This window comes from Thermobia domestica, chromosome 6 (genome assembly GCF_964235325.1).
Source record: "Thermobia domestica chromosome 6, izTheDome1.hap1.1, whole genome shotgun sequence".
NCBI lineage: Eukaryota > Metazoa > Arthropoda > Insecta > Zygentoma > Lepismatidae > Thermobia > Thermobia domestica.
This window is the reverse complement of record NC_137459.1, coordinates 273,749,174-273,773,578: the sequence shown is the minus strand read 5'-3', so window position 1 is coordinate 273,773,578 and position 24,405 is coordinate 273,749,174. Positions and strand designations below refer to the sequence as shown.

Sequence of the window (24,405 nt, the reverse complement as noted above, 5' to 3'; positions counted from 1 at the left end):
TAAAAGGAATAACATGATCAATGAGTGGAAGACAGTGATGTAACACCCTCCCCACGTAACCGTTGCCTGGAGAAGCTCCAAAGTCTTACGATCATTTGAATAAACTTAGACCTGGGTTCAATTACAAACAATTAAGTATATGTTAATATAGTATATTCAACATTAATAGGCTTATAGTCTTCATGTGATAGATGTGATTGATGTGCGAGAGACGGGAATCTTAAGCCTCCAATAATAATTATTTGTAGAAATTTAATACAAAGTTTACTTAGAAAGATTGCAAATTGTTCTAATATCATAAAGGAACAAATCTAATATCATAAAGGAACAAACTGATACTTAACGAAGTTATATATCTTGTTCCTTTGTAGAATGGGAAAAGTTGACAAGGCCCTTCAAGAGAGGAGGAGGAAGGAAAGGGAGGCAGAACAAGTAAGAAGGGACTGTATCGAGAACGATCGTATACTATACGAAGAAGCGAGATGAAGAAAAGAGAGAGGTATCGCCGGCGTCGGCAATCAGCTGAAATTAAAAGTCACAACTGATTTAAAGTTACAAAGAGAAAAAGGTCTCGTAGAATGAAATGCAGGCAGTACAGTCGAAAGCACCGTGATCCGACTAAAGCCATATCCAAGTTTCGTATTGATAGTCCATTGTCTATCTCGAATAATTAAAGGGATCGAATGGAACATGAGGTTCCTTTTCATGTGGACTTGGCTCAAGTTTCAGTACAGAAGCAAACGGTTGACCAGCCGACAAGACTTCACGAAACATTGTCGATTCATTTTATCCTTCTGAACGTAATAATCCGAAATCTCTGACAAAGTTCGGAAGAGTTTCTCTGAAGCAAAATCTAAAAATTCCAGTGAAACAGCTGGAAGAAGAAAGAAAATGGAGAAGATGGTTTATAGAGAAAATGAAGTTTTGGAAAAAGAGAGATACAAAAAGAAGCATGTGAAATGGAAAACACGATATTTTCGAGAGATGAAGAGAAATCAAGTCAACGACACACATCGTACAATTGTTACGAACATGTTGCACGGCTCTAATGTTGGCCAAGCAGTTCGGAAACACTTATTTACTGGTGAAGTATTGAAAGCACAATGTTGTTCAACCATGTTAGTCGAAGAAAAATTTACGGAAAAGCTTTTTATTCAGTCCACGTTTGGTAAAATAATATGAAAGTACAGATGCATCAGAATCTTCAAACGCATGCTTGAAGATTATACGTTTTATGTATATTAATTATCAAACATGCTTTTATGATATTTAGAACATAGACATGCTTGAAATCATTCAGTTCTGTGCTGAAAGCGGTCAGGATCATGGCGAAGCATATCAGCTCCATGGCTAACTGCGTCAACTCCATGGAACGGTAAAAGAAAAAAGTTTTTAAAACTAGAAAATTGATAAAGATTGATTATGCCCCGTAACTGATTTTCGGACAGTGTATTATAACATTGGTTATATCGAAAGAAGCAAGAATCTCGACTTTGACAATAATAATAATAATAATAATAATAATAATAATAATAATAATAATAATAATAATAATAATAATAATAATAATAATAAAATAAATAAATAAATAAAATAAAATAAAGACCAAACTTAAAAGAACACTTTCTAGGAGAACCACCCACATAAGAGATTTTATATAAATATTTGTAAATTACCAGGAGGGCTGGTGCTGTCTATCCTCGTATTTGGTGCATGAAACATACTAGTACTGCAGCTTAAGTCTTTTATAGTTCGTTTCTATATAAACAGATATGGAAGGAAGTTTTATGTATAGTCATATTTGAATATATATTGAACAGCCACCTATTTTAGAAACTATACCATACATAGACAATGGTGTAGTCAACAATGCGACGAAGACCGTCTTTGGTTGTTCCAATCGTAAGTAATGAAATATGCAATTTCCGATACAGAATTTTAAATGGAAAATATATAACATTCAACAATTAAAATATTTAACTGATATATAAAACCTAACTAGATAAAATATGAATATGTTTTCAAAATTTTTATCCTATGAAAGAAGTTACTTCTAGAAAACAAGTGAACTGACTTTTTTTTTTTTTTTTCAAATCAATGATTCAATTAACATTTGCTTAAATTTACTTTGAAAATAAGTTTCCGTTCATAAATATGCTATAGCATTAACAAGAATTTTAGGAATGAAAAAAAGCGATCTTAGCCAATAATTAGATGTTGGGTCAGGAGCCACAAAATTTTTGAACGGCCTCTAAATCGAGTTTCCGTATATTCTACGGAATAAGCACATCAAACTGAGTTAAGTGGTAGTTTTGGTTTGGATACACTATATGTAGTTCTCCAGATATAAGACCTAGAAGAAAATTTTTGCCTGAAATATATTGGATCTTTTGATCCAATTACAAAAAAAGATACTGATTTACTGCGCGTATAAAATCCTAGCATTAATTGTGGAAAAGAAAATGTTTTGTCGTATGTATCCAATCAGAAACGTTTCATTGCGCTTATTACTCAATGTTAGCCAAGCCTGTAATACTAATGCACTTCAAAACTACTATAGAGCAAATACGCACATAACTTTCGAAACACTGAAAAGAACTCCATATGAACGACAGCAAAATATTAAAGTTTAAGGGGAACACCTAAGAATACCATTTTGTTAGATATTACTTACAGTACGTTAGTGTGAAACTTTTAAGTGAAATTCTTTAATATATATTCTCATGAAGATTATGTACTTCAAACTATTCTCAGGCACTCCTTCTAAAAGCCAAGTTATTTGTAGAAGATAATATACAACACTACAACATACCTCAAGGTATTCTCCACGAATGACAGTGAGTTCCTTATCATTGTTCGCTGTACGTGGGTAAGTAACTTGTACGATCTTGGCACCTCGAGCTTTCAGTTCTTCCAACCATCGATGCTGAGCACGTTCAAATTTTTGTTGATGATCGATTGGTCCTCCGTTCCTCTCAATAGAATCTGCTGAAATGTCACTTCGAGCGCTGACGTCTCGAGCATGGAATTCATGTTCCGAGGGTGGAGTGTGTGACCGTTCCCTGTGAAGAAAAGACATATTCAAAACTGAAACTTCAACAATAATTTCATCTCATCTCATATTTACTCTAGGTTTTGCAGAAGACTTTTTATAATTTTATAGCAATTAGTACGTAACTACCTGTATTAATTGAACATTTGTACTCTCTGCATTTACCTGTGTTGTACTACTAAACGTTCCTACAGAAGCTCTTATAAGCTGATTACTGTTTAAATAGGATGGGACATTTTATACCGAATGCACTCATGTATAAGTATTTGAACTGTGATTTAGAATATTTAAGTGTAAACCAATGACTTTAGTACCTGTCAATTCAATATGAAGCTCAAATAATTAATACTTTGCACTAGCAATACGTCTCATGAGTATCATGGCATTTCAGTAAATTCTGTATATTATTTCCACATTTTCAAAACTAATGTAACTAAAACTTTAAAAATTATATTACCGGATACAAAAACTATGATTGCAAGCGCAAAGGAAGTCCAGGTCTCATTAACAAAGTAAATATATTTTACACTCACTTGTTTTGACTTGTATGATACACCTAATGCTTGAACTAAGCAAGGCTTACGCATAAGTTTTCGCTATTAATCTTGGTTTCAATAATACAAAAAAGTATTGGCAACGGGTTCTGCCTTGCTAATTTAGTTACACTGATGTGTGTACGGAAGACTACAGTCTTCCTATTTCAAGTGTACCCTTGCTATCGATGAGTGCTTTCCCGTACCTTCCTCGAAAGAGGAGGGACAAGTTGCTGTGGCCGAGTCTTTCAATAGTTGGATGCGGACAGGATTGCCACATTGAATTATTTTATGGGCTTCACTGTGCACTATCTTGTTAGCCATTGTAAGTAGCCTACGATCTTCACACACCAACACCACACAACTAAATGACGAACTCGCAACAAAGGCGTCATTCACTTGTTTCTTCAAAGCAAAAGAAAGGTTTCCTCCGTAAGAGGGAGGCGGGGTGGGGCCGAAGTATGTTTCACATTTTCCGAGCATACTTGTAATAGGAACGCTCTACTACATGCTTCGTGACTTCTTTATGTATGTATGTATGTATGTATGTATATGTATGTATGTTTATTTATTTGTTTGTCGTTCTTTCTTTCGTTCTTCCGTATTCACAGGACGAACCAATGTGTACCGAAAGCATGTCGTTCTACTTGTAAATGCTTTCAGCATGAATGTTGTTCTACTTAGTCATATAATATTTCATATTATATTATGAATTTTTCAAAACAAGCTAACAGTTGTAACTTGTAATTATCTTAGATTTTTCTAGCATTTTTGTATTATTCGGTCTCAGTCTATGGCCATCTTCACTACTTAGTAGGCAGTGTTAAAACAGTTAACAGTAGGAATGAAAATAAAAGTCATGCAGCGGATTAACTTGTCAATATTTGTGTTTGCTTGTGCCTTAGGTATTGAAGTTTTTGATATTGTCTAGGTTTCATGTGTAAGACCATAAACGGGGTCGAAATGTAGAAGAGAGCAACAAACTAAATCACAGATAAGATAAAATTGTTTCGTGATACACACTTACTTGTATGTGTCCAATTATATTAAATCAATCTAAAACTAATTTGATCATGATCATGTCAATAATTATGCAAATCAAATTTAAGAGAAATTCATTCCCTACAAGAGCCTTAAATGTTTGCAATTTTTACAAAGATTTGAATTTTTTGAAAATATTTTTTTAAAGCTGCCCAATGAAACCATACAAGTTACATTATGACTAGATTGACTATAACATTCATAATTTTTAAAATAATTTGTATCTTCATTTTCCACAAGGGCCTGAAATTTTGCAGTTTTTATGGTATATTCTAAGGCATATTCTAGAGCATTTAGATGGCTTAACAGTCGGCCCTCAAAAATTCTTGGGAACTATAAGAAACAGTTTAAACAATTGTGAGGATTTACCAATCGTTAATTTTCAAGCGATTGAAGGAAGTTGTCCGGCTATGGAAGAAAAAGGACGTCAGAAACCTTAGCGCAGACCAAAGATATAACTATGTGGGATATTTGCAAAGCAATCTCTGCTAGCGAGTGTTCACCGAATCTTGCATCAAGAAGTCCTGGAAAATTATGAATCACTACTGTCAAAGTGCTTAAAGTGTGCATAAGCACTATTGACCTATCTTCGAACTTGAAGACGCTGGTTACATTCATCATGAAAGTGCATGCTCCAATGTGGTTTCACATTAAATGTAACCCTACTATCAAGGATACTCCTGTGAACTTATATATAGTACTATAACCTTTTCACGGTACTTAATGAACTGAAGCTCATTGTAGATAGGATAATTCAGTGCAATGGCTTCTCCGTGCATCAGGAGAATTTATTGGTATTTATGCTCACCGATGATCGAAAGCATTTTGGAACTAGCTATGCGTAGAATACTTGACGCAGGGTCAAAAAACTCAAACCAAACACCTCCTGTACGCAAGTTTAGTATTCCAGCAATACATTTTAGTGCTCAGGATTACATTGACCTAATCAACTGGCAGGAACGCAGAGTAACCGAGTCACCCCTGACGAGCCATTTGTTGAAGAAGAATATACAGAAATGTGTAACAGAAGGTTCATCTGTCCTTCCGCCTGTTATCCACTTGCCATGTCATACCCAAATAGTCGAGAGCTGCGTTAAAACTGTTACCGAAGCTTCGTCTGAAGTATATGATATTTTAGCTCGAGATGGATTTGAGAGAGCAAGACTTTTGGATGTCATTACGTCTACATTTGAAACAAAAGCTGAATACAAACAAATATGAGTTAAAGAAATAATTTCCAAAGGTAGGGTGGATTGGATGGGAGGATGAGCGTACCTCTAGGACTTCCTCGTGGTGCGTTCTGGGAACCAGCAAAGAGATGCGTATCAAAAGTAATTTCAATCTAAAATTGTTAAATTTACATAATGTATCTCAATATTATGTTCAATGTATTTTTAAATATTACTATGAAACTGCATCTTAAAACTTGTTGGAGGTAACGAAGATGAAGGAAAAATATTTTTAAAAATCATCGAAATTATACTAGTCACGCACAAGGCTTGACATCTAAGTAAGATATTTGACAGTTCTTGAAAATTGTCAGTCTTCAATAAATTTTGAAATTTACTGTATAAATTCCAAAAATTTAAGGCCCCTACAGGTAAGATACAGCACGAAAATTAAAACCATGGGTTCTATGGCAGTGAACACAACTCTTTCTTAAGATAGTGCGACATGATTTGACGTAGTTTAAAATTTTTATAATATTTTAAGTGAAATTTCGAAATTTGCATAAAAACTGCAAAATTTCAGGCCCTTGCGGGGAGTGAAGATGCAAATTATTTTTAAAATAATGAATGGTGTAGTCGATCTTGTCATTATGCAACTTTTGCCACCTAGTTCGATTTCATTGGGAGCTTTAAAAAATTTCAGTATTTTCAACAAAAAAAAAAAAAAAAAAAAAATCTAATCTTCATAAAAATTGCAAAATGTTAATACCCTTGAGGGAAATGAAGTACAAAAATTATATATATATATATAAATCACGAATGTTATACTAGTCAATACGTAACTTTTTGACACCTAGTGCTGTTTCGTTGGACAACTTTTGATAATCAACCCATTTCATTCCACTCTTAATATTCAATACCATTATGTTGTAATTTGACAAGTATTCTTGATAGTTCCAGCAGCTCTGACTCTCCTGAAGAACACTGGAACACCTGAGTTTCTGTAATAACTTCAGTGGCTAAGTGGTAGTTTAGTCCGTTATGAAAAGCATACAGAACGTACATACACGAATGTAACCATTTACAAAGATGATTATTTCTGTTGGAAATTGAAACAAACTCCCATTAAAACAGTATTTAATTGGTTTAAATTCGTCAAGTATATTATATTTTCTTGTATCTTTGATTCCAAATATTCCCACGATCAACTTCTACACAACGTGTAGGAGGATCAACTAGTTGCAATTTCTAAACAATGTGTAGAAGGATCTACGTTCGAAAATTACATTCATCCGTAACGCTCTCTACTTGGCTAAATCGTTAGCATTCTCGAGTTATCCGTGGGAACCAAGTTTGATTCCAGTGTGTGTGAGATTTTAAATGCGTGTTAATCAGTATGACTCTCTGTGAGCAGAATTCTAAACAAACCTTTGCCTTATATTTATGAAGTTCCGCATTCAAATGTTCTAGTATCTAATTATAGGCAGTAAATTATAGTCTTACCTTTCTTCTCTACTGTAGCGATCATGCCGCGAAGCGTAGTGTCTGCTTTCATAATTGTATCTTCGAGCTTCTGTTGGTGATTCTTGTCTTTCGTAGTCAAAATAGTCACTGCTATAATGTGAATCATCTCTTTCCCGCTCACGTTGATACTGTTGCTCTCGTAGCTCAGCCTAAAAAATGCAATAAGCAATTGAAGTAATTATCATCTGGAGAACTAGCACAAATCCAACGAAGTATGTATATGTATTTAACTGGCTTCTTTACGTTTATAGAGAGACTTAATAACCACATTTATCGTAAAATTCAAAATACTACAGTGTGAAAATGTCTATTTCACAAATCAAATTTTCTTTCAGAAGCGTTAAGAATAATGGCTTATAATTAGTGCTTTAAAATTTCCGGACAATTTTTGAAAAAAGGGGAAAAAAATCAAAAGATTATTTGTATATATTTTTTCTCAATATACATTACTTTTAGTGAACTTCACAATTTCATACCCTCTAAAGTTTCATGCATTCCAATTGTGACTGATCCAATGGTCCTAGAAAATAATAATGGAATTGAATGACGAAAGAAGAAACAAAATCTTGTTTCTACTTTCGGATCTGTAAGAGTAAATTTATTCACATTTAACGGATTCACTCATTACCAGATCTCATCCCTAGATAAACTATTAGGAGTAAAACTTTAAAATTTTGCAGAAATAATCATCTTGTATCCTAGATTGCAAATAAGAAGGGAGTTTGCGATATTCGACTTTTAAAGAGGAAAACACGGGGCCTTCCCCCCCCCCTTCCTCCAGATCTCCGAAATTATTGTGTGTAAAACTTTAAAATTTTGTAGAAATGATATTCATGTACCAAAGGCTGCAGATAAATGAGGATTTTGTAATATATATCCTCATTTACCTGCAGTCTCGAAAGTTGCAACCCATTAAGGGGGTCTTAAGGGAGTGTTGCTACTCTTCAGAGCTCCGAAATTATTAAGCGTGAGGTTTCAGAGACTTACTCCTATAGATAGATAGATAGATAGATAGATAGATAGACAGAGAGAGAGAGAGACAGAGACAGAGAGAGAGAGAGAGAGACAGAGAGAGAGAGAGAGAGACAGAGAGAGAGAGAGACAGAGAGAGAGAGAGAATCGCTCGCTTTAATAATACACAGCATTACTAGTTATTTATAATTAGGACTATGTGAAGATCATTAGGAAACATACAAGTTACACATTTTAAATCAATGTATTTTCATCATTTACCACACACTATACTACACGATTAATTTTGTATTTTCGAACTATAACTCTTCTAGTCCTTTATCTGATTTCTCTTAAAAAATTCAATCTCAACGACAGTATATTATATAATATGCCACAAAATGCAGGGTTCTCATGTTCTAAAACTCAATTTCCGAGAAAGCATGACTGACTCCCTTATAGCTCACACTGTGACACGAGAGGGCCCGGAGTGGGCACGAAAATTGACCTTGTTTCCTAGCTACTCCAAAGTTTGGTCCAGATCGAATTACTTCTGTAGACTGCGTTTCGTATATATCAGCAACCCCGAAAACTATGGATTAGACACTAACACCGATCGCTCTTGATAATTTTTATGTCACTTACTTCCCATCCCCTCTCTCACCCCATACCGATGGGCGATGAATTTAGACGAATGGCATAGGATGAGTCCATCTCAGTGACCCCGAAAACTATGGTTTACATATTAATATAAGTTGTTTATGAAGATTTTTACATATCACATTCTTCCCACACCAACCCTTACCTCCTATGCCGATAATGTAATAAATGCTTAACCTAGGTCACGGTTCCCATATGTACTAAAAACAGGGTTGGCAAAAACCATGGTTTTTATTAAAAAACCAAATAAACCGGTTTTTTTGGTTTAAACCAGGTTTTTATGGTTTTAATAATTTGCTCCATATATTCATATCATATATGGACAGAAATAAGTTTGTTTCGCCTTGATTTTATTATGCGACAATCGAGTTATGCTGGAAGTGGTCACATAAGCTTAAAGCGGAATAAAAACCGCTTCTCGAGTTACATCCGAGAGAAATTGTCCTCCATTTGAACTCGGAACCAGGACTAATTGGCCACAAATGCGATACGTCTGCCGACTCACTCACGAAGGAATCCTGATAAAAATCGTTGTACTGATCTTTACATGCTTCTTAATATAACTGTCAAGAGTCATTTCAGAAGGACAAAAAGATAAACAGTTGCACAAGTGAAACCATTACACAGAATTACATATGAACAATTTCAAAGTACTACGGAGTACAGAAGAACTAATTTAGTTCAAGTTAGTTAACAACGACTTTTGTTGGTCCAAATTAAAGAAATACACCGACTTAATCTGCATATCAATAAGAAAAGTGAATAAAGATACGAATTATTTGAGTCCACTTTGGCTCAGACTCATTTATACATAAATAGATACCAAAGATACTTATTTCACTAAAGGCCTCTCGTGAGGTCTGTATGACCCTTCCCCCCCCCCCCCCCCACACACACACACACACAAAGTACGGCATTTTCGATGTATTTTATCAATAGTAAACATTGAAACGAAACAATATTCAGAATTTTTGTTCGATTGCAATTACATAACAATAATAACTACAAAAAATCACAAAATAAACATTTATAAACTTATAAAAAAAAAGTTGCTTTTGTAGTATAATCTTTTTGAGTAATGAATGGAGAATTTAGGTCTGAATAAAATACGAATAATATACGGGAGTAAAACGTGATAACCCACAAATGTGTGTTCATCAAGATTTTACAAACACACTTTTACGAACATTTTTTGTTTTTTGGTTTAAACCAGTTGGTTTTTTTGAAAAAACCAGCTGGTTTAAACCTTGGTTTAAACCAGCCAACCCTGACTAAAAATCAAAATTAGTCCAGTGGTATAGGAGGAGTTAACCGTCAAACATTTTTATATTTCATTTAGGAAAGTAACAATGGAAAACTGTAGTCACCTGACTGCTCTCTCTATGCAAAAGGGTCTTTCCTAGTAAGATAGTGAAATCGGCCCTTGATCCAAATTGGGTTGCTCTTGACTCAAAAGGTTCCCCTTGACCTAACTACCTCCAAAAAGATTTTGACCCCCTACCCCCTTCCTTTACCAAATTATCGTATCATACATGCTCAAAATTTAATATTTTTTAATTTTGGTGAAGGTGGCCGAAAAATTTTGAAAGTTTCGCAGATTGTAGATACTATCTAGATGTAAATGTGTATTTTTTTTTTTTTCAAATCTATCGTTGCGTAGTTTATTTTTTTGCGTGTTTAAAATTTCAAAAAATAGGAAAAAAACTTTTGGGGGGGACACGTTTCTGATTTTTTCATTAAAAAATTTGTTATACCCTTAGGTACAACATATATTTTTTTCGGGGCCAGAAAGTGATGGCAACATTGTCAAAAATAAATAAAACTGAAAACAAACGTCTTTTTCGCACAGTTTTCCACCATTTTAGGCACTCACGTTGAGAGCCCCTTCAAACAATTTTTTGCCAAAGTTCACAATTTTCGTTTCTCTTGCGTCCCTTTTACTTCTGTCGTTCTTTAGCTGCTTCGATTGTGTCCATTTCGGAATAGAAACACCAAATATATCTCCATAACAGTGCTTCCACTTCAACAGACTCTTGCACAACAAAGTTACACATACCTGGCGTCGGCTTCTCGTATCTATCAGTGCTTGCTTCACTCACCGCACACAGTGGCGCTCTCTACCGGTAGCGCTCTCTACTGCGAACTGTGTGTAACTGTTGTGTAAGAGTCGGTCAAAATGGAAGCACTGTTGCGGAGATATATTTGGTGTTCCTGTTTTATATTTGGCTACCTTTAGAAATTTCTGAAATTAACAATGGAATATTATACTGTCACCCAACTTCTGTCGCTGAGTAAAATTTCATCATTCTATGACGTTGAGATATGAGTTAAATTAACTTTGCACGATTTGAGGACTCCCCTTGCCATTTGAGTTCAAGAAAAGCATGTAAAAAAGCACAAAGAAAACACTAAAATAAAACAATTCTGAAATTTTACAATTTCAGAAATTATTGTGGGGCTAAACAATAGTTTGTGCTCATGATGTATTATTTCTGATTACGTTGAAAACTGAAGACGAAACATTTTATATGCAGATATGGGAAAGCAGATCTTGTTAATTACCTGCTATTACAATAACTAGTTGTTCTGACCATGCTTTCACTTCAATATAAATTATAGTTCAAAATCGTGCTTAATTAAAGGCTATAATTTTTTGCAGTATTATATAATAGTTTGTGTGTTTGTCTGTCTGTGTGCGGCCTGGGGACCAGACGAGTGGACCGAGAGTTACCAAATTTTAGTCACGAATACCTTGGTCCAGGCTCCAGACCAGAGTTAAACGTTTTTTGTTAAAATTCGAACCAGGGGGGTCTCAGGGGGAGGGGAGGTACCAAGACATATAAAAGTAATCCAAAATGACCGATATTAGTGTCAAATCCATAGTTTTCGCGGTCGCTGAAATAAATGGTGACACTTCCATTAGCGATGACTTGCAAATTTAGTTACAATTGGATGCGGGCCGGGAGTCAGCAGGGGAATCCGAGACATGTAAAAAAGTTAAAAATGACCGATAATAGTTATCAAATCCATAGTTTTCACGGTCGCTGAGATCAATGATACTTCCACAGGCGTTGACTTCCAAATACAGCCCCCGTGAGAAGCATGGGTATATTCAACTAATTATATATTTGCCCACCAATTACCAAACTACATACTACATTTTTATGCGATTATTCAAGAACTTCATTATATACAACAATCTCGCTGACAGCGACATCTATTATCGTGACTGCTTATTATTAGGAATTAGCATGAGACACTGAGATGTTTACCGTTTATTATAAGGTATACCATTGTGCCCTTGTCTTTCTATAACCAGCATTACAAATGTTTTAAGCGGATTGTCCAACATTCGAGGATAGAGTGACGCCCAGACTGACATGTTTGGCTTTTATAATTAGGAAGGTATATTCTATAATCTATTCATTAATTTACAACTCAAACTAATGCACAAAACTAGTCCTTACTTCATGTTGAGCTGCTCTGATTTCATCGCCCCTTGTTCGTTTAGCCTCTGACGCCACTGCACTACCAATAGCTACTACATGATCACGTTCGTCGCACACGGGATACTCCGGTGACCAACCATCCATAAAAATTGGGTGGTACGGAGCCACGTAACTTTTCCACTGATCTCTGGAATGAAACAAAGTTGATGAAGATCATAATAATTTATTTAATATGCAGTAAAAGCTACCACACTAAGTATAAAGAAATATCGGTTACACACACACACAAATACTATACGCAATGAGAGTAATGATATACTCTGAATGAACATATATATATATATATATATATATATATATATATATATATATTATAAATTTAAAACAAACAACATTCCTAAGTAAGAGAATGAATATGAATAAACTGTGAAATAATTGTTTGTGTCAACTTTTACATCTAAGTTTCTTACACTAGTTATTTAACATTTAGTTTATACTCCTTGGCTGGACGAGGCAATTCTTAAAATTGACTGTTTCTATATGCTAATTTCCATGTCCGCTCATCTTGTTTTACTTCTCTATCATATACAGAATAAAGCACGGAAGTTTTCATACACTAAAATTCTTAAACAGCTTAACAACAACAATTTAGACAAAACGTAAAGAGGCATTACTTTCCACGAACCTTACTAGCAACATTGTCGCATACATTTTGTTCAAAAATTAAGAGAAAGTACACCACAACGAGCGAATAATGCAATTTGATCTTTCTTACCTGGGCACAAGCCACGCATCTCCCAAGGAATGCCAAAGTTCAGTTTCTTTGCTAGTCACACAATTTATAAGTAAGTTAACGGCTTCTCGTGTAAGCAGTGGCGAAATTACTTTGGCAGGAAGGTTTGGACCGTAGTGCGTATCATGGGATGCATCCACAATCAAAGCCAGAGGCGTAAACAGGAAATGCACAAGTTCGGGTGCATTTGGATCATGAATATGGGCTTTCAGTTTGGCCTTGAAGAAAAATGTTGAGTTGTTTTAGAATACATTTTCTGTTTATTTGCATCGCTACATTCTAATGCCTTACATAAAGTTGGGAGAAAAATTCAAAAGCAACACAAATTTTCATTATAATCTGAATTTTAAAGTCTGTACTAAAACATCGTATTTCATTTGTAATTAAAAAAAATGTTTACTTCTATCAATTACTGTACAATAAATTACAAAATATCGTTAGTCATTTCATATCATTTCTTCGAATTTTCCTTCCCTTGCAGGTGTACTGTACCTCAGTATTCCCCTAGTAACTTACCTTCAACCTATAAACTTAATTAGGACGAAAATCAATCTTTAAAGTGAATAGTTGTTTTCAAATCAATTTGATTAGGCACTCAATTACAGTTACTTCAATAGCAGTCTAATATCAAAATAACGGTTTTCAATATTTCACTAACATATAGATGAGCACATAAGAATCATGATCCCACGTGAATGAAATTTTATGTATGCATAGTATACAATGTAGTTTGCACACTGTGCATAATCATGCATTCAGGGTACCTTTGGATAGAATGTGTGTCAAAACACTATCGGAATATTGTGTAACTCCCCCCCCCCCCCCCAAAGTAGACCTGCAATCTTGCATGAACACAGTTATAGAGATGAAGGGTGTTATCCTGGGAAACAGTGTTCCACGCTTCTTTAGCCTAGAAGTACAGTCGATGAAAATTTGTTGCTGGAGTAGTGTAATCACACCAGAAACTTGCCTAATGATTGTGCAGGCTAGAAGACAGCGTTGGACAGCGAGCTGGGTAAGGCGAGTAGGCGTAGAACTATTGAAAGTGTACATTTCTCTGATAGTGTAAGAATGCTGCTCTAGATGTATACTGCATAGATTAATATTGCTCGTATGGACACCACAGGTGAACGGGTATTGTAGGTTATGGCTACCCACACTTACGATACCTGGCATTGCTCCTGTGTGTCGCTGCCGCATACGCTGTAAGAAGTGCCGCCAATCTGTTCAAAGAGCATACTCTCCTATGGTAAAAATATGTTGATGAGATTGACATGGTGTTCTGGATGTATGCTCCACAGGTCATTGTTTCCTTTGCAAACACTACAGGAAACCGTCACTGTAGTTATGATTCTGCACAACATGATGCCCTACATTGGTACCGTGTCGGTGCTATATACATTGTGGAAGTAGATGTTTTCCCGATCGATGCCAAATACGTAAATATCACTAGCGCAGAGACAGAACATGCTCTTAGTCTTATCACTAAATATAATTACTCAACTGGAGAGATTAACGGGGCTTATTACATGACACCATTGAGGATGAGCTGCGACACGAATTGATGAAAACGAGTGAAAGAAAACCTGGAGAGCAGCACCCGTGATCGAATCCCGTGACAGCGAAGATTGACAATGTCTGATACACTGTATGTGTAACAATGGTCCTAATATGATGTGGGCGCAGTGCGAACCACAATCGCAGCTCGTGTGATACGGATGTCCAGAAGTATATCCGAATGCCGCTGTCATCCGCAATAGGGCTGATGTACGTGTACGAGTTCACAACTTGGAGTAATGGCACTAACATTGTTAAGTGATTCCGTTCGAATGATCACCTAACTTCCCGCAAACCCACAATACGCTTTTGCTCAAAGTCCGCAACTTTAAATGAGTTTGCCTACGCCGTTCTGGCATGCCTGCAAAGTTTACAACTAATTTGGTGCAGATTGCGGTAGGAGAAACACTTTACAACTCCTTTATCACGTCACCAACTGTCACTACGAGCTCGGTGTTTCCAAGGAGAGTACTATCTTCCTATTGCGTCCACAGTGACATCACATACACAACCCTATTTCACCAGTAACCCACAGAAATAATTCACTTCTACGCCACTTTCTTCTGATTTTTTTAAACTGTTATTTTCTACCAATATATCAACATAGAATATGTAGCTGAAAGTATCCAATAATATTGAGATATTGAAAATAATTTAGCATTATACGAAGTACAATTTGCGCATTTTGACAAATTTTTAACAGAATTTAAAAAAATTGTTTTCAATTCGATCCGTTTATATATATCTGTGTTGTGTAGATGTTCACTTATAACTTCGATATACGTACACCAATTTTTATGATTTATTTATTTATTTATTTCAGTATTTTCTTGGTAGACCCACGTAAATTTTATGAAGATCTAACAATAGTCTTCGGAGCCAGATCATGAAACTCCTCAATGGCTGACAGTGTTAAAATCATAACACCATTATTATATGATCACGCACAACTTCGAGATAAACACACCATTAAAAAACTCAATAGTTCTATAGAAATTTAATTAGAATCTGATAATCTTTTTGGAGCCAGACTATGTAGTTCCTCAACAGCTGATATTATTAATACAGTATATGTATGTTTACATATAATTCCATTACACTTAACTACTGGGGTAACGAAAAAGTGGAAAAATTAAACTTAAAAAAAGATCGAAAGTGCACCAAAAAGTAGAAAATATGAACTTTAAAAAATATTAATAGACTTCAAAAAAAAGGCACTAAAAATTTATTACCATTATCTATTAAACTTTTTGAAGTCTGTGCCAAACCGAACAAATAAATGCTTTATATAATATCAGTTTGGATGGTAATTTTATGAGGTATTAATTTATTTTCCTTGGCACAGACTTCAAACATTTTTATAAATAATGGTAATGAATTATTTTCTGCAATTTAGCGCTGTAGTTGAAGTTGGTCAATATTGAAAAAAAACTTTTACAAGTTTATTTCCGAATTTTGATTTTCATTAGGTGAATCGAAGTTACTTCCTGGTTACAGATCTTACATCCTAACAGTAATAAATCAATTTACATAAAAGAGCCTCTTTTATGTGTTTAAGACGGAAAAACACAAAATTTGGAATTAAAGCCAAAGTTACTTGCAGAAGACTATATTTGCAGCTCGCTGCATCTATGAAATATTCACATCTGAATACCTGTCTTATTAATAATATACGTCCTTACCTTCAAAAATTTTCTATGAAACTGAAAAATAACACATTGCTGTTTAATCACTGAATTACAGCATTTCTTTGGTTATTCTATCACATGTAGAAGTGAAACGAATATGTGTATGATTAGATTAAAAAGAAAGAACGAAAAAAAAAAAAACAAACAAAAAAAAAAAAAAAAACATATGAGTCCATGCACTTAGTTTCGACAAAAAATTAATATCTTCTATAGTGTCTGACCGGCTTTAAGAAAATATTCAGCTAACTTTATTAAACGAGAACAAATTGTCTCAGTAAGATATGATTTGGATATTAATGTTAGATTTAAAAATATTAAGAAGATATGCCCACTTCCTTACCCCCCAAAATGAAAGGAAGTTAAGATGTAGCGGCTTGGGACATTACAATGAAATGTTTTCAAATGTTTTCTTCACGAAATATTTATTTCGTTATCTGCTTTAGAAGAATGCAATATTCTGGCAGTACTAAGACAAAACTATACTGCTATTTCATTCACTATTTGCCTGCAATACCATATATATTTATACTGCAAGGCCATAATTGTATATAAAGTGTTTAAGGCACTGGACCGGAGTATTTTATAACATAGTAAGTCGACGTAATTTTCAAATAGTGATTTTAGAGATTAATATTTTATTTGTGCTGCTCTTGAAACTATCGCCACACCTTCGATATATGTTATTAAATAGTTCTTTTGCGTACACAGCAAAGATGTTAATTAGTTAAATTGGAAGTTTTAAAGCCTGGAAAACGTTGGTTGTACATTCTTAAGCATATGTATTATTTCGGTTGTTTTGCTTAAATCACTGTATGCTGTGTGAAACTAAAAATCATTATGATTTCGTTTCGTACAAATTACGCAATTTCATTCAGTCCATGTTGTGTAAACACGTTCAACAGTATGATCTTTATTTTTCACAAGAAACAAGCACCAGGTATTACTCTATTCCACTGCTATATATATATATATATATTACTAACAACACATAGTTGGATAGTACAATGTGTGTTAACATAGTTTCAGTATTTCTCTTTCTATACCCTTTAGTTGCATTAAATTCCAAGTATATATACATTCTCACTTCGAATTTCAAAGTCTTAATTTATTTTCTAAAAGCACCTACTAGCTGCAAATATGATACAAATCTCAATTTGCAGCATTGCACTTACGTTTATTAACGCGTCTTTTCTTGCTTAAAATTCATTTTTTTAGCATTAAACGTAACTAATAGAGTACATAATATTTAATCACATGTGAGGGATTAAAGTTCCCAAGTTCACATTATTTTAGGTGTTTGCATAGATATCTTAGAGTACTGAGTCTTTTTTGCACGAGATGGCGTCAGGCTTAACATCGCTTGACTGCTGACAGAGCTAGATGTGCAGTGTTGAAAATCTTACAATCAGACGTATAGTACTGCACCGTGAGGAGTAAAAATTCCGCAGAACTGTGCTACATTTTAAAATTTTATCTTCATGAAGATTCATATGCTACGCAGCCTCGTGAAAAAAAAAAAAAAAAAAAAGTCGTTTTCGTTCGTGAAATTTAGATATCCAATATACCCCTAGTAGTGGGCGACCAACCACAGAAAAAGTGGATGATATTCTGGCAACAGTTGAACAAGACTGGCGTGTTAGTAGTCATTACATCGCTAATGACCTACCATTCATTACCAATCAGTGTTAAACAATTTGGAGATAGCTGGCTACAAAAACAAGCTTGATGTTCCGGTATCACAATGATTTGACTCAAAAACATTTACTCGATCGAATTTCTACTGAAACATACAAAATGGAGAAATTTCTCAAGCAATTGATCACAAGTGATGAGAGGTGGAGGTGTAAGCTACAACGACACTGTGCGGAAAATGATCGTGGTTGAAGCCAGATGATGCTCCACAGTTTGTGACGAAATCTACACTGATATTCAGGCACGTTATGCAGTGAATTTGGTGAGACTGGAAGAACATCGTGCAACACGAGTTGTTACCGCCAGTTAGAACGTTAGATCCGGACCTGTACTGTCGATAATTAGCGCCAAAGCATCTAGCAATTCAAAGAAACTGCCAGAACTGTTCAACAGAAAGAGCGTCGTATACCACGCTGACAAAGCAAGATCGTATATGCTTTTACAAAGGGGCGTCATTTAGGGGTGCAGGAGGGGCCAATTTCCCCCTCCCCCAAAGTGTTTGAGGAATACATATACTTTAATCGATTGTCTACTAAGATACTAGTACAAAACGTGGGAGTTATTTCGGTGGTGCTCTTCGCTTGAGTGAGGGGGGTAGTCCGAAGTAACGCCCCTGTTTTGAGAGAACTCGGCTGGGAGGTTTTAAAACATCCACCGTATAACCAGATCACTTGTTTCGATCTCTGCAGAATTTCCTGAATGGCGTTAAATTAGTTTCAAAAGTGGCCTGTGATAAGGACGTGTAATTTTTTTCTTTTTAATTTTTCTATCAGAAACCACACAAGTTTTACAGTGACGGGATTATTTGTTGCCAGTAAAATTGCAAAGGATTATCGAACAAAACGATGAATATGTGGTTTCGTAATATTTTCAATTACAATACATGTATTCTCACTTTTGACCTCCAAAGGCTTAATTTTGAGACAACTGATTATTTTGCTCAAGGGAGGGAGTTAAAACCCAGAACTCCTTGCGTACGCCATTGACTATAATCATACTCGATGTATTGAATATTCCTTGGTCTAGTTTCTCACAAATAATAATAAACAAACAAACAAATAAATAAATAAATAAATAAATAAATAAATAAATAAATAAATAAATAAATAAATAAAAAACTGCTCGTCTATCTGCACATATTCATCTGATGGACTGAACGCTACACATGAAGCAATAACTTTGATAGGAATGAAGTTTGAATCGCAAGAATTCACTTACCAGTAGATTGAACGAGAGTTTGAATTTCTGGAATATGTCTACAAATTCCTTTTCTGGTGGTGGCTTAGCTCTCATAGTCAACATTCCATCACCGAGGTCCTTTTTCTTAGATTTTCTATTCCTATTTCCGAACAAAATTAAAAGAGAATTAAGGAAATCAAAACCAAAAATAAATAAAGAACCAAACACACTTTCGAGAACTAAAACGAAATGAAAATTAAAACAAACTCAATCGCTCTACTTACTATTACACACCTTCCTAACATATATTGGTTTGTGTTTTATATCTGCAATCAAAGCAGTAAGTTAGTTATCGCAGAGAAACTAGAAACAGAAATGGAAGGTGACAACTATTGACGTATCGAAAACACTTAGTCTCTTAAAGATACTAATTTTCCTACTGGTTACTTTTGACATTATTTCAAACAAACAAACAAACAAAAAGAATACAAATTAAAACAGATGCAAAAATAAGCATGTTGAATAATATAGAAAAATAAATATGTGTGTTTAATAAAAGTAAATATCTGAAATTAAACTTTATAAAATATTCCACTGTTAGCACTACAAGGCAGTAATCATGATTTCCAATAAAGTGTCACGAAGCTTGTGCAGAACTTAAGAAGAATAGGCAGACTTGAACAAGAACATAGAAATTCATATAACAAAGTAACTTGAGCTAATGACTAAGATAAAGAAGCAATTTGTCTTTAAAGGAACATTGCTTTAAATCAATAATTGTTAATACTGTGGCTTGATGACTGATTATAGTTATGTAGTCCCAATAGAAATAATTCCTTTAGTTCTATAGTCCCAGCAGAGATTATTTTTATTATGTTGATCCAGATTATTTGCTAGGGTGGAAGGCATGCTGACTCAATGATAGAGTGCTATACTGATAGGATGGGTTCCTGGTTCGATCCCCCGGAACGCGAGTTTCTAATGGATAGTATCGTGTTCGTGGGTTCTCTGAGGGTTCCAGTTTCCTCCCACATTCTCACTGCATCAACTTCATCCGTTATCTTTAGCCTAAAGGGCATAATAATAATGGGATGTAAGACTACAAATGTCATTTCATTTATTTGCCAGGGTGAGTGGGAAGATTTTATTTGGAGTTTAATGTCACTTCCATCAAGGTTATACGATATATATATATATATATATATATATATATATATATATATATATATATATATATATATATATATATATATATATATATATATGCATGCGCTAGAACAGTGGTTCTCAATCAGTGTTACGACACACTGGTGCGCTGCGCAGTCCCATAGGGTGTATAGCAAAATTTTAGAATGTAAAGATCATGAAGCATATACTAATTAGTTAAAATCAATTTTGAGACAATTACCACGGCAGCAACAATGCTGTGTCACATAGAGTCACAACTGTTTAGTAACATATAATTTTACATTATTATTATGATTATATTATTATTATTATTTAAAAAAAAATCAATTCTATCGCGATCTAGTGGGTGTTCAGTAGACTGTGTCGTCAGTCAAGAAAAGGTTGGGAACAACTTGTGCTCGAGGTTAAAGTGCATTGAACACTGACTGCCCACTAGCGACAGAACTGGCCAACCATAGGAAGTAAACATGCTAACCAATCTGTTACTCGGAGTAGTTAGCTGAATGAAGGGAATGCAGATCAAGGAAGTTGGAAGTAATTGTGTAGAGAATCGATACAAAAATCACACCCTTTTCCAGTTAAATATGAACCATCCGGCCGGCCAGAGCCTTTCATAAGTATCATGAGCTATTTTTTTCGATATTACAGTTTTTTTTAAAAAAAAACCTTAATGAATGAATATACAGGGTGGCCCAAAAGTCGGTATACACCGCTGCATTGACCAAGTATAACATTCTAGTTTATGGGTTTATTTACTTTGGCTGTTCCGAGTTTAAGATGTAAGCAAAAACACATTAAGAATAAATAATTTAAGTCTACCTGATGGATAACAATGAGAAATTATATAAAAAGCAATGAACTGATCAGTACTGTATACCTAATTTGGGTCACCCTGTATATACTGTTTGTATACATTTTAGTTTGTTTTCCCTAATTAGGAATGAAGGAAGAAAGAAAGAAAGAAAAAAAAAAAGAGAGAGAGAGAGAGAGAGAGAGAGCTGTGTGAAGGGAGGAATCAGTACTATAGTTCAAATGTTCATGGTGTTTGAAACATTCGCAGAACATCTTCCAGTGCTCATTTTCTTTTCTTTCTTCAGATGATAGATATAGCAGAAGCATGTCAATATTCTCAGTTCGGCTGCAGGTGGGGATGGACCCCTCTGGTTTTCTACGTACTTAGGAATGCAAATGTAACATTTGGATAATAGCAACTACTCATTAATTCTGCATCCAGAATAGCTCACTTTTTACTTCGCATATAATAAAATGTGGTGGTGAAGTTTATTAAGGATCTGCCATATATTTAATCTCAATCCCAATTAGATCTTCCTTTTTTTTTGTCCTAAAGCCCGCTATATCTTTGTGTAGTTAGACCGACTTTTTCTCGCAGCGTTGAGTCAACGCAGAAAACTACTAAGCCCACACTGAAGATAAACACGAGAGCTCCATTTTCTTTTCTTAATATAGAGTCGTCCATCAGGAAAAGCAAAGCTATAAACAAGTACTGAGGACAAGAGTTAATTTTGAAGTTGCAATGATCAAAACTTGAGGCAAAAATTCCTCCAACATTAACAAGTATGCAGCGTGCTCAGGGTTTCCAAATATACCGGATTTTAAGGGACAGCCCCTTATTGCGTGATTTAGTCCCGCGTTCCGGGAGCTTCGATACGGGACGGCAAAAGTCCCGTATTTGCCCAAATGACAAATTTACCTCAGACGACTTTAAAGCCCGCAATTTTTAATAAGTCGTCATGAGTGTGGGCAGTAAATGGCAAATGTTACTTCAGAAAAGCTCTGAGTTACCAAATTTATTTAATCGTATTCTTTTTCCTAAGCATCCCACCGTCAAACTCATTTGTGGAATGAGTTTTTTTTTTTTTTTTCACGTATGAATTTGAAATGGACTGACAAGAAATAGGTGTTCTGCCCAGTTGATGAAAGCTGAACTTATAATAGCAATCAACTCTTCGACTTTAAGCTGCAATGAGTTTTTCGAAAGCTTCAAGAAAAATCCAAACTTAAAAAGAATGTAAGTGCAGTTAAGTCAAGCGTCAAGTACAATTTTTTTTGAAGAATATTTAAGTAATGTAAATCCAAATGTTTTAAAGTAAGATTTACTTATTTTTCTTATAACAGGGCTCATAGTGGTCGGCTCTCTTGTAAATAGTTGAAAAGCGAATAAAAACACGAAAAAGTGACCAAAATCTCATCATGCCCCTTTCTTCCTTTGTCAATTTCTCCATCACCTCTCTCTGTTTGTTGTTGTTTTGTTTCATCTTTTCCTCTATCACCTCTCTCTCTGTTGTTTTGTTTCATCTTTTCTTCTTTACTACTTCTTTTTGGGCTTTTCGTAGGCTTTCTAAGTATGCTTTGTAGTTACGGTAAGCGGACTTAGATGTAAGAAGCTTCTGAGTAAGTGGAACCAGTTCTGGCCTATTTCCGAATTTCTTCATTCCAGACATTATATTTAACTTAGCATTTAGAGTTCTCAAAGCCATGGAATATTCAAATTCATCACCTACTCTTAAGAACATACAAGAAGCATAAAACAAGACGAACATGATGACACCCCCCTCCCCCCCCACACACACACACAAAAAAAAAAGAAAAAAAAACGTTGAGCGCAGCGTTAACTATTACGAGAGAAAACTAAAAGACTATTATGATAGAAGAAAGAAGGGTTCTCAACCCCACATTGAGAGCTTAAGCATCCACCAACCATTCGTGCTTTAGAAAGAATAAAAGCTGAAATGAGAATAAAGCTGACTGTTTCACATGTAGCAGCAAGTGCCGAAGCTTTCAGAAGAGTAATGAGTAACAAGTTTCTGCCTTTTCTATTTATTTTTATAATTTTTATCTTAGAAAACTGTCAATGCAAAACATAAATCACAAGAAAAATTCACTTTACCTCCCAAAAAAGTAACTTTTAGTGACCAACTTGAAAAAAGTAACTTTCAGTTAAAAAAAAAAAAAAAAATGACTCGTTATGAACTCTGTTATAATAACTCTTTGTATTAGTTCATATTTTTGTATTTCTTTCGGTCTAAAATTAATACTCTGTTTATTTGATGCCTGGATCAGTTTTTACCACTAGATCATGTTTATCAAAACCCTTCCCTTAATACTTATTGAAACCCATTCCTTATTTTGACTATTTTTATTTGGCAACCCTGATTGACATCCTAAGCGAAAAATATTTCAGTGCCCATTGTATCCTTACATTCACCTCACTATCTCAGTTACAATTTCTCTAAGAATGAAATAAAATTTACTTCCAATGTGTTACTGTGATATTGATAATTAATCGAATTTATTAATAATTTTCGATGTCATTTTTTATTCCTGTAACATCTGGAATTAAGTTTAATAATAATAATAATAATAATAATAATAATAATAATAATAATAATAATAATAATAATAATTAAAGCAGAGGAACGTAATATTTTATTGTAAAACAACATAAAACAACGGGATGTTATCTTGGTAGCTTGCTTTAATATTTTTACGTAACTTATAATAACTGTACCGTATTAATGTTATCTGGACGAGCCGGCCCTGACGATTCTGTTCTCGGTAATGTTCTGTGCGTTGTATATTACCTTTGTTTTGTATGTTTCTTCTTGATCTGTTCATATAATAGAGCGTAATAAGATTCCATTCAGTAACATGACTAGCATTAAAAGAGGTCAGCTACTAGCAAAGAAGACTGAAGTGGTTTGACTGCAGCATACTTCTAAACCGAAGAGAAAGCGCGTGGGAAAAGAAAGAAAGAAAAAAAAAAACGAACATGACAAGGTTCCGCTTTGATTCTTACAGTGCGCGCTGAAGTTCAGCGAACTTCGTGTTACAACTGAAAGCATAATGTGCTTGGCAAGCCTTAGAAAAACACGTACAAATACACTCCTCCGTTGTTTTCCCCACACCAT

At 34.7% G+C, this 24,405-nt stretch overlaps 1 protein-coding gene across 4 annotated transcripts in view; it reads right to left on the bottom strand.

The window, feature by feature from the left end:
• LOC145688497 (epidermal growth factor receptor kinase substrate 8-like) overlaps nt 1-24,405 on the bottom strand; it is a 379,489-nt gene that overhangs the window by 123,415 nt on the left and 231,669 nt on the right. For all 4 annotated transcript variants that reach the window (XM_081762831.1, XM_081762832.1, XM_081762833.1 and 1 more), the window contains 5 exons: nt 19,328-19,448; nt 13,155-13,390; nt 12,398-12,566; nt 7,299-7,468; nt 2,813-3,062 (listed from right to left, as the gene is read on the bottom strand). In XM_081762831.1, the coding sequence (XP_081618957.1) occupies nt 2,813-3,062; nt 7,299-7,468; nt 12,398-12,566; nt 13,155-13,390; nt 19,328-19,448 (946 nt within the window). The remainder of the gene's footprint in view (nt 1-2,812; nt 3,063-7,298; nt 7,469-12,397; nt 12,567-13,154; nt 13,391-19,327; nt 19,449-24,405) is intronic.